Source organism: Wyeomyia smithii, chromosome 3 (genome assembly GCF_029784165.1).
Source record: "Wyeomyia smithii strain HCP4-BCI-WySm-NY-G18 chromosome 3, ASM2978416v1, whole genome shotgun sequence".
Taxonomy (NCBI): domain Eukaryota; kingdom Metazoa; phylum Arthropoda; class Insecta; order Diptera; family Culicidae; genus Wyeomyia; species Wyeomyia smithii.
In genome coordinates, this window is record NC_073696.1 from 172,523,989 (window position 1) to 172,537,600 (window position 13,612).

Consider the following 13,612-nt stretch of genomic DNA (forward strand, 5'->3'; position numbering starts at 1 on the left):
CTGGAATAATTTAAACTGGAAGCTTAGCGGTTGATGAATACTAGTTTTAGAATAAAGTTTATCTGTTTATTTATTAGTCTTGGTCAGCGCGATATAACAATTAAGTTTTAAGTGGAAACATTAGCACTATTAAAACAACTATCAACAGCTGTTATAATTAGGGAGAACAAGAAAATACACTGGTGTACCTTAAATGATGAGCAGTTCTCTAATTCAAATATTTTTGTTTTATAAGCATCACTTAAAAGCGTGGAACTTCCGAATAACACTATGAAATCATTTTTACATCTTAGATGTTCAATCGATTCAGAAAGACGATTGGAAGGTCCGCGAGGCGGTTAACAGATAGGGTATCGAACGTCTTCAGCAGTGGTTTTCTTCGGCAGGTTTTCTGCAGCAATCTTATGCAGAAATACGCCGGAGAAAACCACTTCTGAAGACGTTCAATATTGCTTTACTTCCTTATGCGATGGAAGGCTTGATCCCAGAGATTTTTCGCCTCAGAAAATTTCCCGGTGTCGGCTAGGATTGAATCAAGACCAGCTGGGTTGGTTGTGAGTGGATCACGCCTCCTCACAACAATCGACACCTATTCCGGCGGTAGGATTCGAACCCAGGCGTCGAGCGTGGTTGGCGGAGACGTTACCAACCATGCTAGGTCCCCGCCCAGCGATGATTTTTTATCGCTGTGTAAATAAATGTTTCTACGAAACTCCGGGCCTCAAACATAAAGCGAAATGCAGTCAGAATGAATGTTCGGTTGGTGATCAGGATCCCAAGTGTGTCGTAAAAGTGTTTAAGCAGAAACAGAAGCGTCTGCTTCCTTTGTTGAAGCAACAAGGCTTTACGAACTTCTGACCGGATCTAGCTTCGTGCCACTGTTCTGGGTTATTTTGAAGCAAACACTGCGGAAACATCCCGAAGAAGTCAAATATGAGGAAGACATGACAAAAAAGCGAAGCGAATGAAGATTATTCAGTTGTCTAAAGCGTAATCGCATGTCGAGTGCTACTTTATAAAATTGTTTTTAGTAGTCACTAAATAGTTAATAATTCAATGGTTATTCATCAGAAATGATAGTTTCCTGAGAACAAGAACAGTGCCACATTAAGCTTGCTATAATGATGTATAATAGTGTAGGTCACAGTAGCGTGTGTACACTCCAAATTTTATGGTGGTATTAGTAGACGTGCAGCTGCAAAATGTCTTCAATGTATACCACCACAAGAATCTACATAATGGTCAAATTTATTTGATATCATGATTGTTGTTTGCCCGTGTTTGCCCCATGTAAAAATTGAAGAGTGACAAACATTATCTTTGACCAAATTTTTATCGGTCAAAAAGTGACAAATATTTGACGCTTGGTCAAAGAGTGTATTACAGCCTTTAGTATCACATGATTCGTCGTGTAGCAACAGAATAACGCACAAAAACGTATGGTAGCAATTGTTACGTGAAAATTGAGTGCAAAGAACTCTTAAGGTGCCTACACATGGACGCTATCACACTCTAGAAATAGTTTGTATGTCATAGTTGATCGTATGAAGTATTTCATTGTGACGGAATAGTAGGCTATAAGGTCATAACGGAATAGTTTATAGTCTCTATACTATAAAGTTATACTTATGAGTTAAAGATGTCCTAGAGTTAGAGAATCATGCCATAATTTTCGTGCTCCGTTTGGCAGCACCTTTAGCTTCACAGATTATTACCTATTACTGTTGCTAGAAGATCATAGTAAACTAAAGTGCTGAAAATTTTATAGCAATATATAGTGTAGAGCGGGGCTAGTTGGTTACGGGGTAAGTTGGTCAATGAGATATCTTCGAATATACGTATCTGAAAAAATCGTGTTATATGGGTGATACGTAGTAGATAACCAAAGAAACTAAATGACAAAATGAAGTACAGTTTTAATTAGGACGTATAATAAATACAGGTTGGTGCCAAATTGGCCATCAATTCTACTCGGTTTTCAAGTTGAAATTTTTTGTCTAAACAAAGCTAGCCGAATTGAAATGAATATGGCTCAACGTATTAAGAAAGTCATTTTCGTTAATTTTAAGTTGTGTATAGCAAACTTTCGACAGAGTTTTATTTTCATATATTTCAAGTAATTTTCATATTTAATACATGAGGGGCTAGTTGGTCACATACTAGCGGGGTTGGCACATCATAAATGAATTCAAGTAACCAAGTAAGTGCAATTTCAGGAACAGTGCATTTCGTGATGCAAACTTAATCCAAACGAAAACAGCATGTGCTTTGTTTAGCAAAACCATTTATTTGAAGCGATAAACTATTTGGTAAAAATTATCTCCATTTTACCGTCATTTTAATGAATATTTTATTGCACACTATAAATGCTGAGTCATTGATCTAAAATAACTATAACGTACACTAATGCATCGACAAATGCCATCTACCTGTTGAAAATTTCGGCGAAAGCAAGCTTTCAACAACAACAAAAAAACTAATGTAGCTATAGTTTTGTGCTTGTGATTGCAGATGGGAATCTAGAATTTGGCTCCGGTTCTCAATTTAATCCTTATTGTCTTTGATTTAGTTCCCAACCAAAGAGAGATTTCAACATATACTTCTCGTCAGGTATGAAAGAGTAACACGATTTTTTTCATGCAATTATGAGTTACTTTGCTCATGGTTTGGGATTTCGGAAAGCAAACGTATAAACAAAAAACCGGATGCGGTTTGACCTCCGCTGAGACACAACAGGCTGCCGCAAATGCAGTGAGGAAGGAAAACTGAATTGTCCTTCCGCAATATAGATGGTCAATTTACACCACACCCTGACCAACTTACCCCAGCTGAGGGACTAGTTGGCCAATTTGACGTCCACTCAAAAAACATAGAATATCCGCAAAATCATAAACTATTCTGTACAGATTATATTGTTTCTAGATTCTATAGACTTAACACAACATTTCCATGTAATGAGTTTTTGCCATAATATTTCCTACGAAAAGTAACAGAACATTTTGACCAAAAATGACCAACTAGCCCCGCTCTACCCTACCTAACTTTTAACTTTTATTGTGTAAGTAACTTTGATGTCTGTTATATAGTGTCTGTTATATCGATGTTATGCATAGAAATGTTCTCAATGAATTGTTTTAAGAATATCAAGATAATTACATTAAGAAAACTATTTATACTCGTACGTCACTAGAATTGTACAGATTAGTTCTTTCAAACCTAGCCTAGATGGTATCGTGAATTCACTACTTTGTTGAAAAATTATACTGGTCGACAAAAGCGAAAAAAGTTGCCATAAAGCACAAATAAGTTGCCCCAAAAACAACTATACCTTTTTCAATGTTCCTGTTAATTTTGGTGCTCCTTGTGCATGCAGAAGTGCGTCAAAAAGCCCCAGAGCGATTGCTCGTCAAATTCGTAGCTTCTACTCATTTTACTTATTTTAGTCTTTGAAAAAGTTATCTTTTCTAGAAGCATCAAAATGTACAGCTATCACTTATCGTTTTTTTCCAGTTTGAGCTCTAGGACGTTTACCTGTTGTTAGCTTCTCATTTGCGAACTGAATTCAAAATAATTATTCAATAAAAAAAGGATTCAGCTGAGTTTATACAAAAATCTATCGTTAAAAAAATACATTATTATATTTTGCACTAATATCTTTTCAATATGCCTAATTCAGTAAAACTTACTTCGAGCCTTCTTCTTGGTATCCGACAAAATTCGTAGGAAGCCACTGTAATCCGTTTCGCTTTCGTCGAAGTTGTCCGAATGGTAATCGGTGGTGTTTAGCGCTCGGAAAATCGACGAAATTGCCAACGAACAATCTGAGTGTCCTTTACCACTTTTTCCGTCGTTGTCATGATAAATAAACGCCTGAATAGTCCAGTTGAAGTGTTTTCGAATTTCTCGTACTGCCAGTCCGATATCGCTATAGCTGCCCATCATACGCGTCAACGTCAGATAATTGGGCGATTTTAAGGAGAACGCATCCGTAAGGCCACCGGTCGTCAAAATAGGAATTCCCCAAACAGAGTTGTAGCGTGCAATGGGAGCTATCACGTAATCGCAGATCGGTCCGAAAAAGACGTCTGATAATAGAGATGGACAATTTTATTTTCCTCCTGGTTTAGTTATTCCAAGAAAACATTTACCACTCGATCGAATCTGAATAAATCATACAGCCCTATGTTATCTAACTATTTTCATTCACAAATCAATAAATGGAAATTTTGCGTTCAATGCGGTCAATCATTCATAGTAACATAGTTTAGATGTTATCACAGTTAAATTAAAAAAAAAATCCCAATATTTTATTCGAAATATAAAACATTTAAAATTGAATATTTTGATTTTTATGGATGGTTAAGACATATTGTAAACCTAGAAATTCTCTTTAGTAACCAGCAACGTTATACCAGTCAAACTAACTTTTGCAGTGTAAGTTAAATAGCTGTAGTTCGGTGAAATATTGTTTTATATTTATTATCAGTGCTTTGAATCAAATTATTCTATAGACTGTTTATCCAGATACTTCGAGGGTTAATGGTTATCGTAGAAATTAAACAAAATAACCGGTACACGTGCAACTAATACCTGGTTTGCGTTTTAGGAAAATATCGAATGCTCCAAGAGCACCATATGTTGAGGAACACTGTGTGTCTCGATAATCGATTTCAATTTTTATATTGTGCAATGGTCCACCAGGACCGGTAACGACGTTAGTGGCCATTTCGATAATCGGTCGCACTGTGGAGAGAATCCGTATATCTCGTTGGTTTTGTGGTTTTTCCGGCAGAAGAATTGCGAATTTGATGTGTGGTTCGCGTTTATCGAAGGAAGGTGTTTGAATGGTGTCAGACATTTCGACCGATGAGAGGGCTTGAAGCCGGGTATGGATCGATGTGTTGTAGCTGTTGTCACTTTGCATGTATTGATATGCAGTTTTTCTAGTGTGGCCACTGCTGGAAGCCGGAGCCAATGGATGCCGGCGATGGTTTTTTGTCACTTTAACATTATTATGGAGGACACCGTATTCATCATTGCTGCTGGTGCCTTGAGTAAAGGTATTATTATATCTAGGAAAACTATTTTCGGTACTAGCCGCATTACTTGAGGTACGATATTCACTACTAGCAGAATATATCAGTGAGATGAGTATTGTTATCACTGGAAGCACCGATGCGCGTTTTGTTTTGAGCATGACGGAAATTCAGTTAGCGCTTATCTATAATCACACTTGTACAATACGTAAATTACACTGGCACAATCATGCTTCTTTTTGTACCAAGCTTATCACATACGGATGCCTGCGTCATACTGCAAACACTAAACCGCGTGGAAACTAAATCGGCGAACCTCCGAATATATCAAACGGTTTTATTCACAAATCAGGTTTGTTGGCATTTCGCATTGCTAATAACCTACGATCGTGTTTTTGTTGCATCGAAATACTACCAGTTAACAAACAGCTACCATCGACGAGGTCTACTAAGAGTCCATTGCTAATAGATTGGATGTAGGAATAGTCGGTGCGACGAAACTGATAGCTACCATTATGCGGACGCATTATGATAATCGCCTTTGGTCACTTTTGTCGTTGTCTCATGGATGATGAAAAAGCAGCAATCCGAACTCTACTTTCCGTTCCGGTTGAAGTTATTTTTAGCAAAAATATAGCAACATCCCAATCTTGTCACTAATGAATTTCCAATACGAAGTCGATCTCTGGCTGTAAATAGATAGTTGCGAATTTGCATAAAATAACATTTAATGATCTACTCTACTGAACCGGTTTGCCTGACAGGTTTGAATTCTAGATCGTCGTGATTAAATGTTTCAAATGGTTATCGAATTAAAAAACTTTTGCATGAAAATTTTACCCAATATATTACCATTTTTTGCACCCTTCGAATGAATATTTTTAACTCATCCTTAAACAGAAACAACTTATTGCCTAAACTGTTCTCCATTTTTTTTTTCATACAAAACCAGATTGAGTTAGGTATTTATGACTGTGTGACGGCTTGCCTATTTGCATTGCCAATAACAGTTGCAGGAGATGACATCTATACATGATCGGCTCTATTTTAAGCTTGCTTCGAGTGGGCGACGAAAATGTGTTTTATTTTGGCTACAATGTCTTTTCTATATATTCTTTATAAAATGAGTCCTTCGGTTATTATTCACCGGGCATCACTTTCTTTTTTTTTATTTATTCCAGTCAATATAGTATGGCTTATAACTGTGAGTAATTCAAGTTTGATAACAAATTGTCATGTATTTATTCGAAATTTTAGAAAAAGTATAACATACATTCTAAATCGACTAATAATTATTCCTCAAACAGGAGTACACATTTAACCTTTGGTGCAAGCTTGTGTCACGGAAGAATTCATAAATTTCAACATTATCAGAGATTCGAAGTAAGTTGGGAATCTCGCATTTTTTTTCTTTTAATTAGACTATCTTTTTTTGTTAGGGAATTAGAATTACGTCCATTGATGTGAACTTTTGTAATATATCCCAGTCAATTGCTATACGTGTCCCCTTGCAAAATACAATGACCACTATTGTTGAGTAACCAGGTACCTGCACCTACACGCTCCCAGTCAGGCAGGCCACTGCCAAGAAACCTTAATCTGCGTTTAAATAATGCACCCCAACTGCACAGCAGATGTTACGATGTCGCGCTTTCCATATTACAGAAGCGACAGATATCCTGAACCCAGCCAATATTCTTTAAATGATATCTACTCGGACAGTGCCCCGTTACTAGGCCGACGTATGTATCGTTTGGTGTTATACATCTTTTAGATTGGGAACACTTTTTGACATCCAACCAATTGGTTATCACCATTTGTTGCTCCCAGCGTTTAAGCTCCATTTTCACTTCACAGTTTGACAAACCGCAGAAAGGTTCTGGACCGATAAACTGTGAGTTAGATCCTTGACTATCTTTAATCGATTTAGAATTGCTAGTCGTATTTTTAATAAATATAAGTATACAGTAATAGGTTTGTGTGACCATTCTTAAATAGAGACTTTTCAACACTGTTAGAAATTTGTAAATAAAATCATTAGGATTAGTTTGTTTTCGCGATTAAGACTTATCATTCGCAGGGATTAAAATCTACTTGTGAAAAATGCCAATTGTTTAACGTTTGCGGTAAAAAATGGACAAAAGTTGCCGATTTTTCATGGGTTTAACTTTAATCGCACTGACGAATCATCATTAATCATAGTCAGGCTTTGTTTTGCTCATCTTCATCTTAAAGAGAAAAAGTTTTCTTCCCTCTTAACAACTGTGAGCTTACATTCAGATGTGCATCACACCATCTGCTGTAGAGAGAGCGCAGATTAATAGTTTCTCTGACGAAAAAAAAAACGCTCCTAATTCGACAGAGCAAAAACCCAGTGAAACTCTTGTAAATTGCTCATCCGCGCACGTAAGAAAAGTGAAATAAATACCTCGGCGATCAACTGAGCATTGCATTACCGTTCTCATCGCTTTGGGGTGCGGCAAAACAGTATAAAATCGAACTTTCTGCAGAATACGCACCCATGGTGAGTTGTGAATCTTCCTATAATATTAAATTCGAAAACGGTTAGGATGTGGCTTCAATGTGAACCTAAATGTTTTGATATTTGGCCAACTTTTCTTCTATTAAAGGAGAAGCTAACGAAAACTACTCCCTCTTAAACTGAGAGAGCAAACAAATTTTTACCCCTAACACGTGATGATTAAGAGTGAAAAGAGTTTGGTAGGAAGAGAAGGAAATTCGAGCAAAAATCAAGAGAACGGAAGAAGCCTGATCATAGTAACCCATGAGTTAGCAAAAAAATTTGACAGCTCTATCAATCAAACTCCAACTGTGATGGCAAAAAAGTAAAGTTACTCCGTTTATAAGTGTGCGCGTTCAAAACCCCGGGACCCCGCCGCGTCAGAAACGGACATCATGCGACACTTTGTGGACGCCGGGTATGCCCGTTCAGGCATCTACAACATCTTGACACTGTTGGACAACGATCAGAGCATCGAAAGAAATCCCGGTTCCGGACGGCCAACGACCCTGAGCGACAAGAAGCTTCAAAGGAAGAGGAAGGAAGAGGAAGACCAAGGGAAAAGTGGCTAAATCGCTGCGTGCACTTGGCCGGGTGATGCATGCGGTAAAACAGTGAAAAAGTATCTGGAGAACATAGACATACATGTCAGGAAGCGGCAGTCCCGTCCTCTGGTCTCGGAGCTGTAGGCAATGACGCAGCGACAGCGGTTAAATAGGATGGTCAAGTCGATTTTCCCGGCGAATCGTGACGTGGCAGTGGTGATGGACGACGAGACCTATCTCACCCTGGATGGCAACGATTAGTAGCGCACTTCGTATTTTCCCATCCTCCACGAAGGAAGTGTGCACCAAGGTAAAGTTTATTTCACACACCAAGATCCCAAAGAAGGTGCTGCTCCGGCTGACAATCAGCGAGAAGATGATGTCAAAGCCGCTCTTCTTTCGCTCCGGACTGGTCGTAAACGGGGAAATTTATAGTACGAAATGCCTGCCAGAAGTTGCGTCGTTTATCAAGAAATACCAGAAGGGTGAAGACACGGTGTTCTGGCCAGATTTGGTGTCGGCCCACTACTCGAAGCGATCATAGGAGGAGATGGAGCGGCTGAATATCGATGTGGTCCCAACGTCCCCCAGCTGCGTACCATCGAGAATTTCTGGGCATACTTGGAGCGCAAAATCTATTCCAACAATTTTGTCGTGAAAACGGAGGAGGAATTAATAAAAAAAAAACAAAGAAAGAGCTTAAAAACATGCCTACACGCATGTTTTCGTCCGCCATGGCGAATGTTCCGGTTAACTGCCGAAAGGCCGCTCGCAAGAGCGTAGATTTTTTTGCAAATAAGATAATATAGATACCATGAATGGGAAATATATCCAACTCAATTATCTGTCTTAGATTTTTTTTTCATCACCATCTGAAGAAAGTCCATTTTTTTACCGCAAACGTTATTTGCCAACTTATAAAGATAGATCCTAGGAATTGAGGATTGCGACGATTTTTGTGTAACAAATTGATAATAATTTTATTTGACATAGCTTCTGAGGTTCGAATGCTTCGATAATATTTTCAGAATTTTATTCTGATTCCTTTGAAGCGTTTTCTTCTTTGTTAAACAACAACTTGACCAGATCGGGTCTGCATAAACGATTGCTTGTTCAAAAGTTTATTTGTGAATCAAAAGTGTTTTTCTTTGAACAATGTTTAGAATTCCTGTTAATGATAGAATACAAACATCTCAGATATTGGATGCACTTTGCTTGTATACTCCCAATGTGCTTTTTTTCCTTTCACGTAAATGTTTATGTCATCGCGAAAAAAAGAATTTGTGCTTCTTGGAGGTAAATCAGAAAGATCTGAAGTAAATATGCTGTACCGCACTGCCCATGGCGAAATTCAAACTGTTCATTTAAAAAACAATGAATTTCCGTTGATCTGTGACATTATCATGTTAAGAATAATTCTCTCAAACAGTTTACTGATCGAGGAAAGCAAACTGATTGGTCAACAACTTGCAACAACAGCTAAATTCTTATCCGGATTTGAAATTAGAGTAAGTTTTGCATTTTTCCATAATTTAAGAATCGATTTAGAAGATTTTATGCTAATTACTAGCACAGAGCACAGTGGGGAATCGCTGGCCATCAGCCAAAAAATTTTTTTTTCGTTAGCTGTTTCATAAAATTTTTCCTTTATTGCTATAACATTCAAGTGTCTAAATCCAAAATTTGGGTGCAATATCATGAAATCTGAATTTTTTATGACTTTTCAAAGCTTGGCGAACTGACGTTTTTTGTCTTTTTTTTGAAAAAAAGTACATTACTTTGAAACGCTCTGTAGCTTCAATGATAGCCTGGATTTTTTTGACGTCAAAGAAAAAGTTGTTGTAAATATTGTGCAAAACAAACCTTTTTCATTAGATATTGTAAAATTTGGTCATAAAAGGCCTGACACTAGAAAAAATTTTAAGAAACGTGATTTTTTGTAAAAGAGTAGCTTAAAAGTTTAGTTGCCGCAGTTTGCCACGGTTGTGACTACATTCAAAATTTAGGTAAAAACGTGAGCTTTTAAATGCATACTGTCCGCTGCTGCGCGAAACTGCGCAAATTGCCACTATAGTAAAAAAAGGCGCTAGCAGTTTTTTTCCTTTTTTTTTGAGGTTGAAATTTCATCCAGGATTAGTTTTAATCATAACCATGATACCCCATCAATGGAAATTTATGATATCGAACTCAATCCGTAAGAATAAAATAAAAATTTGGGCATACAAAAGTAAAGCACACATTTTGCTTTATGAGAAAAAAAAACTGTCGTCCCCCGTTGCATCTTTTCTTATTCATTTAGAACGTTGTGTCATTCCAGTGCCTTGGTTTTCAAATTCATAAATTCGTTGAATTTTATTATGGAGCCTTCAACTTTAGCGGCACCACCTAATTCAATGTCTAGTAAGTTGTCAATTCATGGTGTTATACATGTATTCAAATGTCCTCTTTCAACCACAGAAACCGGGTTAGGAAGATAACATATATATGAAACAATGAAACATCGAAAATTACTAGAAGAAATGAAAATTGCAGCGAAAGATATTTTTCCTGCTGATAAGCAAAATGAACTTCAAATTTTCTGGAAACAATTCAACACGAGATTTAAACGATCACAGCGGAAGATGATGATGCTGATGATGATTTTTTCAACTTTTTACAATAGTTTGTATTACTTATGTTGTTTTAGTTTATTAAAAGAAAAAAAAAAAAAAAAAAAAAAAAATATATATATATATATATATATATATATATATATATATATATATATATATATATATATATATATATATATATATATATATATATATATATATATATATATATATATATATATATATATATATATATATATATATATATATATATATATATATATATATATATATATATATATATATATAGGCAAAATTTGTTCAATTCGAGGGGTCGTCCATAAATAACGTATATTTTCAATGGGGAGGACGCCCGGTGGCCCTACTTGTGGTCAAAGATCATATAATTCTAGAAAAAGAGAAAAAAGTGCCAAAAATTATTAAAAATTGGATTTCGTGCTTTATGGACGGACCCAAACAAAAAATTGATGCCAAATTCGTGTTCAGCGCCCCAAAATTATGTAAATACCAAGTTTTTGTCGCATTTATCGACACTTTTTTTGCTTGGCCAGCCTTTGTATGGAGTCGCCCCACTGTACAGAGTCATGATCATGATTTGGTAAAACTTTTAACGAGCTTGGTAAAACTTTAAAGCTCTGTATGTAGAAAAGAATCATACTACAGTATTCATTGAGTTGACCTTTTTGCCTTTCTCCTAGAAAGGTATAGCAATCATTGGAAAAACCAAAGGTATAAAAGTGCTCCAAAGAGTCGAATCTCGTATATCAATCGACTTAGTTTGACGAGCTGAGCATTTTCTGTATGTGTGTGTGTGTGCGTATGTGTGTGTGTGTATGTGTGTGTGTGTAACGCTCTCCCAATCTCACTCGATTTTCCCAGAGATGGCTGGACCGATCTTCATGAAATTAATTGCAAATCAGAGGTCTAGTTGCCTCATAAGACCCTATTGAATTTCATTGCAATCGGATTTTCAGTTTAAAGGTTATGTTTAAAAATGTGTAAATCACGAAACATCATTATCTCAGAAACTACTCAACCGATTTTAACAAAATTGGTTTTAAATGAACGAGCTTTTTAAAAAACCCTTAACTTTTGAGTTTCATGAAGATTGAACCTGTGGTTCAGAAGTTTTTTAAAGAAACGTGTTCTGGAGAGTGTTTAATCTCACTCATGTTTCTCAGAGATGGCTGAACCGATTTTCATAAAATCAGTGTCGAATGGAAGGTCTAGTTGCCCCATAAGACCCTATTGATTTTTTTCTGCAATCGGACTGTTACTTTGCCTGTTATGTTTAAAAATGTGAAATCCAGCTTTGAAAAAGTAGGAGGGTGGTATTCAAGACACGACCGCATGACGTTGACTACCGTATTCTTAAAAAAAAAAATATTCCATTGAAGCAAATAGTAGAGGGAATTGCAACGCTTCTTTTACAAAACTTCTGTAACAAAATTTCGAGGCTCCAAAAGGTACCAGTTTCTGATTATTCTCGTCCAGAATTCCAGCCATTTTAGTATTTTGCAGTAGCCATTTATTACTAACAGCCACCAGCATAACGGGTGAAACCGGCACGAGATGACCGGTACTATTTTGTCTTTCCTCCTTTCAGCTGCTAACATCCTGGCGCTGTCGTGAAATTAACATCAACATGAACATGCATTTTTGCAAGGTTTTTTTCCGCTAGCAACAGCAATTGTAAAACATAAAATTCAACTAACCGCTTCTTTTATAAAACTGCGAGGCACCAAAAGGGTGCCAGTTGCCGATTTCTTGTTTACTGGTTTCCGTCCAGAATTCCAGCCATTTTAGTATTTTGCAGTAGCCACCAGCATCACGGGTCAAACCGGCACGAGATGACTGGTACTATTTTGTTTTTCCTCCTTTTAGCTGCTAACACCGAGCGTCCGTTTGTATCCGGTACGGTTTAATAATGAAACTGATGGGGTGAAATGTTCGAACGATACGTTTTATACCAAGGCTTCGTCAGATAAATAGAAAGAGGGATGGGCTACATAGCTGATGGAATGGTAGAGACAAATGTTTCTTGAAAGCTGCGCCGGCCGCTGTCATAATATTAACACCAACACAAACATGCATTTTTGCAAGATTTTTTCCGCTAGCAGCAGCATTTGGTAAAACAGAAAATTCAATTTGCCGCTTCTGTAACAAAATTTAGAGGCACCAAAAGGTGCCAGTTGCCGATTACATTGTTGTTTTCTGGTTAATCTACTAAAAGCCACCAGCATAACGGGTGAAACCGGCACGAGATGACCGGTACTATTTTGTCTTTCCTCCTTTCAGCTGCTATCACCTAGCGTCCGCATGTCACTGGTGCGGTTTTGGAATCAGAATGATGGGGCGCCGGCCGCTGTCGTAAAATTAACACCAACAAAAAGATGCATATTTGCAAGGTTTTTTCCGCTAGCAGCAGCATTTTGTAATAAAACAGAAAATTCAATTAGCCGCTTCTGTAACAAAATTTCGAGGCACCAAAAGGGGCCAGGTGCCGAATATATCCATGTTTTTGGTCAGTCCGTTTAGAATTCTTTCAAGATAGCGTCCGTATGTAGCCGGTACGGTTTAGTAATGAAACTGATGGGGTGAAATGTTCGAACGGTACGTTTTATACCAAGGCTTCGTCAGATAAATTAAAAGAGGGATGGGCTACGCAAATTATGGAATGGAAGAGACAAATGTTTCTTGAAAGCTGCGCCGGCCGCTGTCATAATATTAACACCAACACAAACATGCATTTTTGCAAGGTTTTTTCCGCTAGCAGCATCATTTGGTAAAACAGAAAATTCAATTAGCCGCTTCTGTACCAAAATTTCGAGGCACCAAAAGGTGCCAGTTGCCGATTATAGTTTCCTGGTTAGTCCGTCCAGAATTCCAGCCATTTAA

General features: G+C 37.2%; 1 protein-coding gene across 6 annotated transcripts in view; it reads right to left on the minus strand.

Annotated features, from left to right (window-relative positions):
• The window catches only part of LOC129730175 (atrial natriuretic peptide receptor 1-like), a 269,163-nt gene that overhangs the window by 84,575 nt on the left and 170,976 nt on the right, over positions 1-13,612 (minus strand). Inside the window, exons 2-3 of one of the 6 annotated variants that reach the window (XM_055689291.1) lie at positions 4,591-5,725; positions 3,687-4,085 (exon numbers count right to left, since the gene is read on the minus strand). The exons of the other annotated variants lie outside the window; for them this stretch is intronic. Coding sequence (XP_055545266.1) covers positions 3,687-4,085; positions 4,591-5,197 — 1,006 coding nt within the window. The 5' untranslated portion in view covers positions 5,198-5,725. The remainder of the gene's footprint in view (positions 1-3,686; positions 4,086-4,590; positions 5,726-13,612) is intronic. 6 annotated transcript variants of the gene reach the window in all.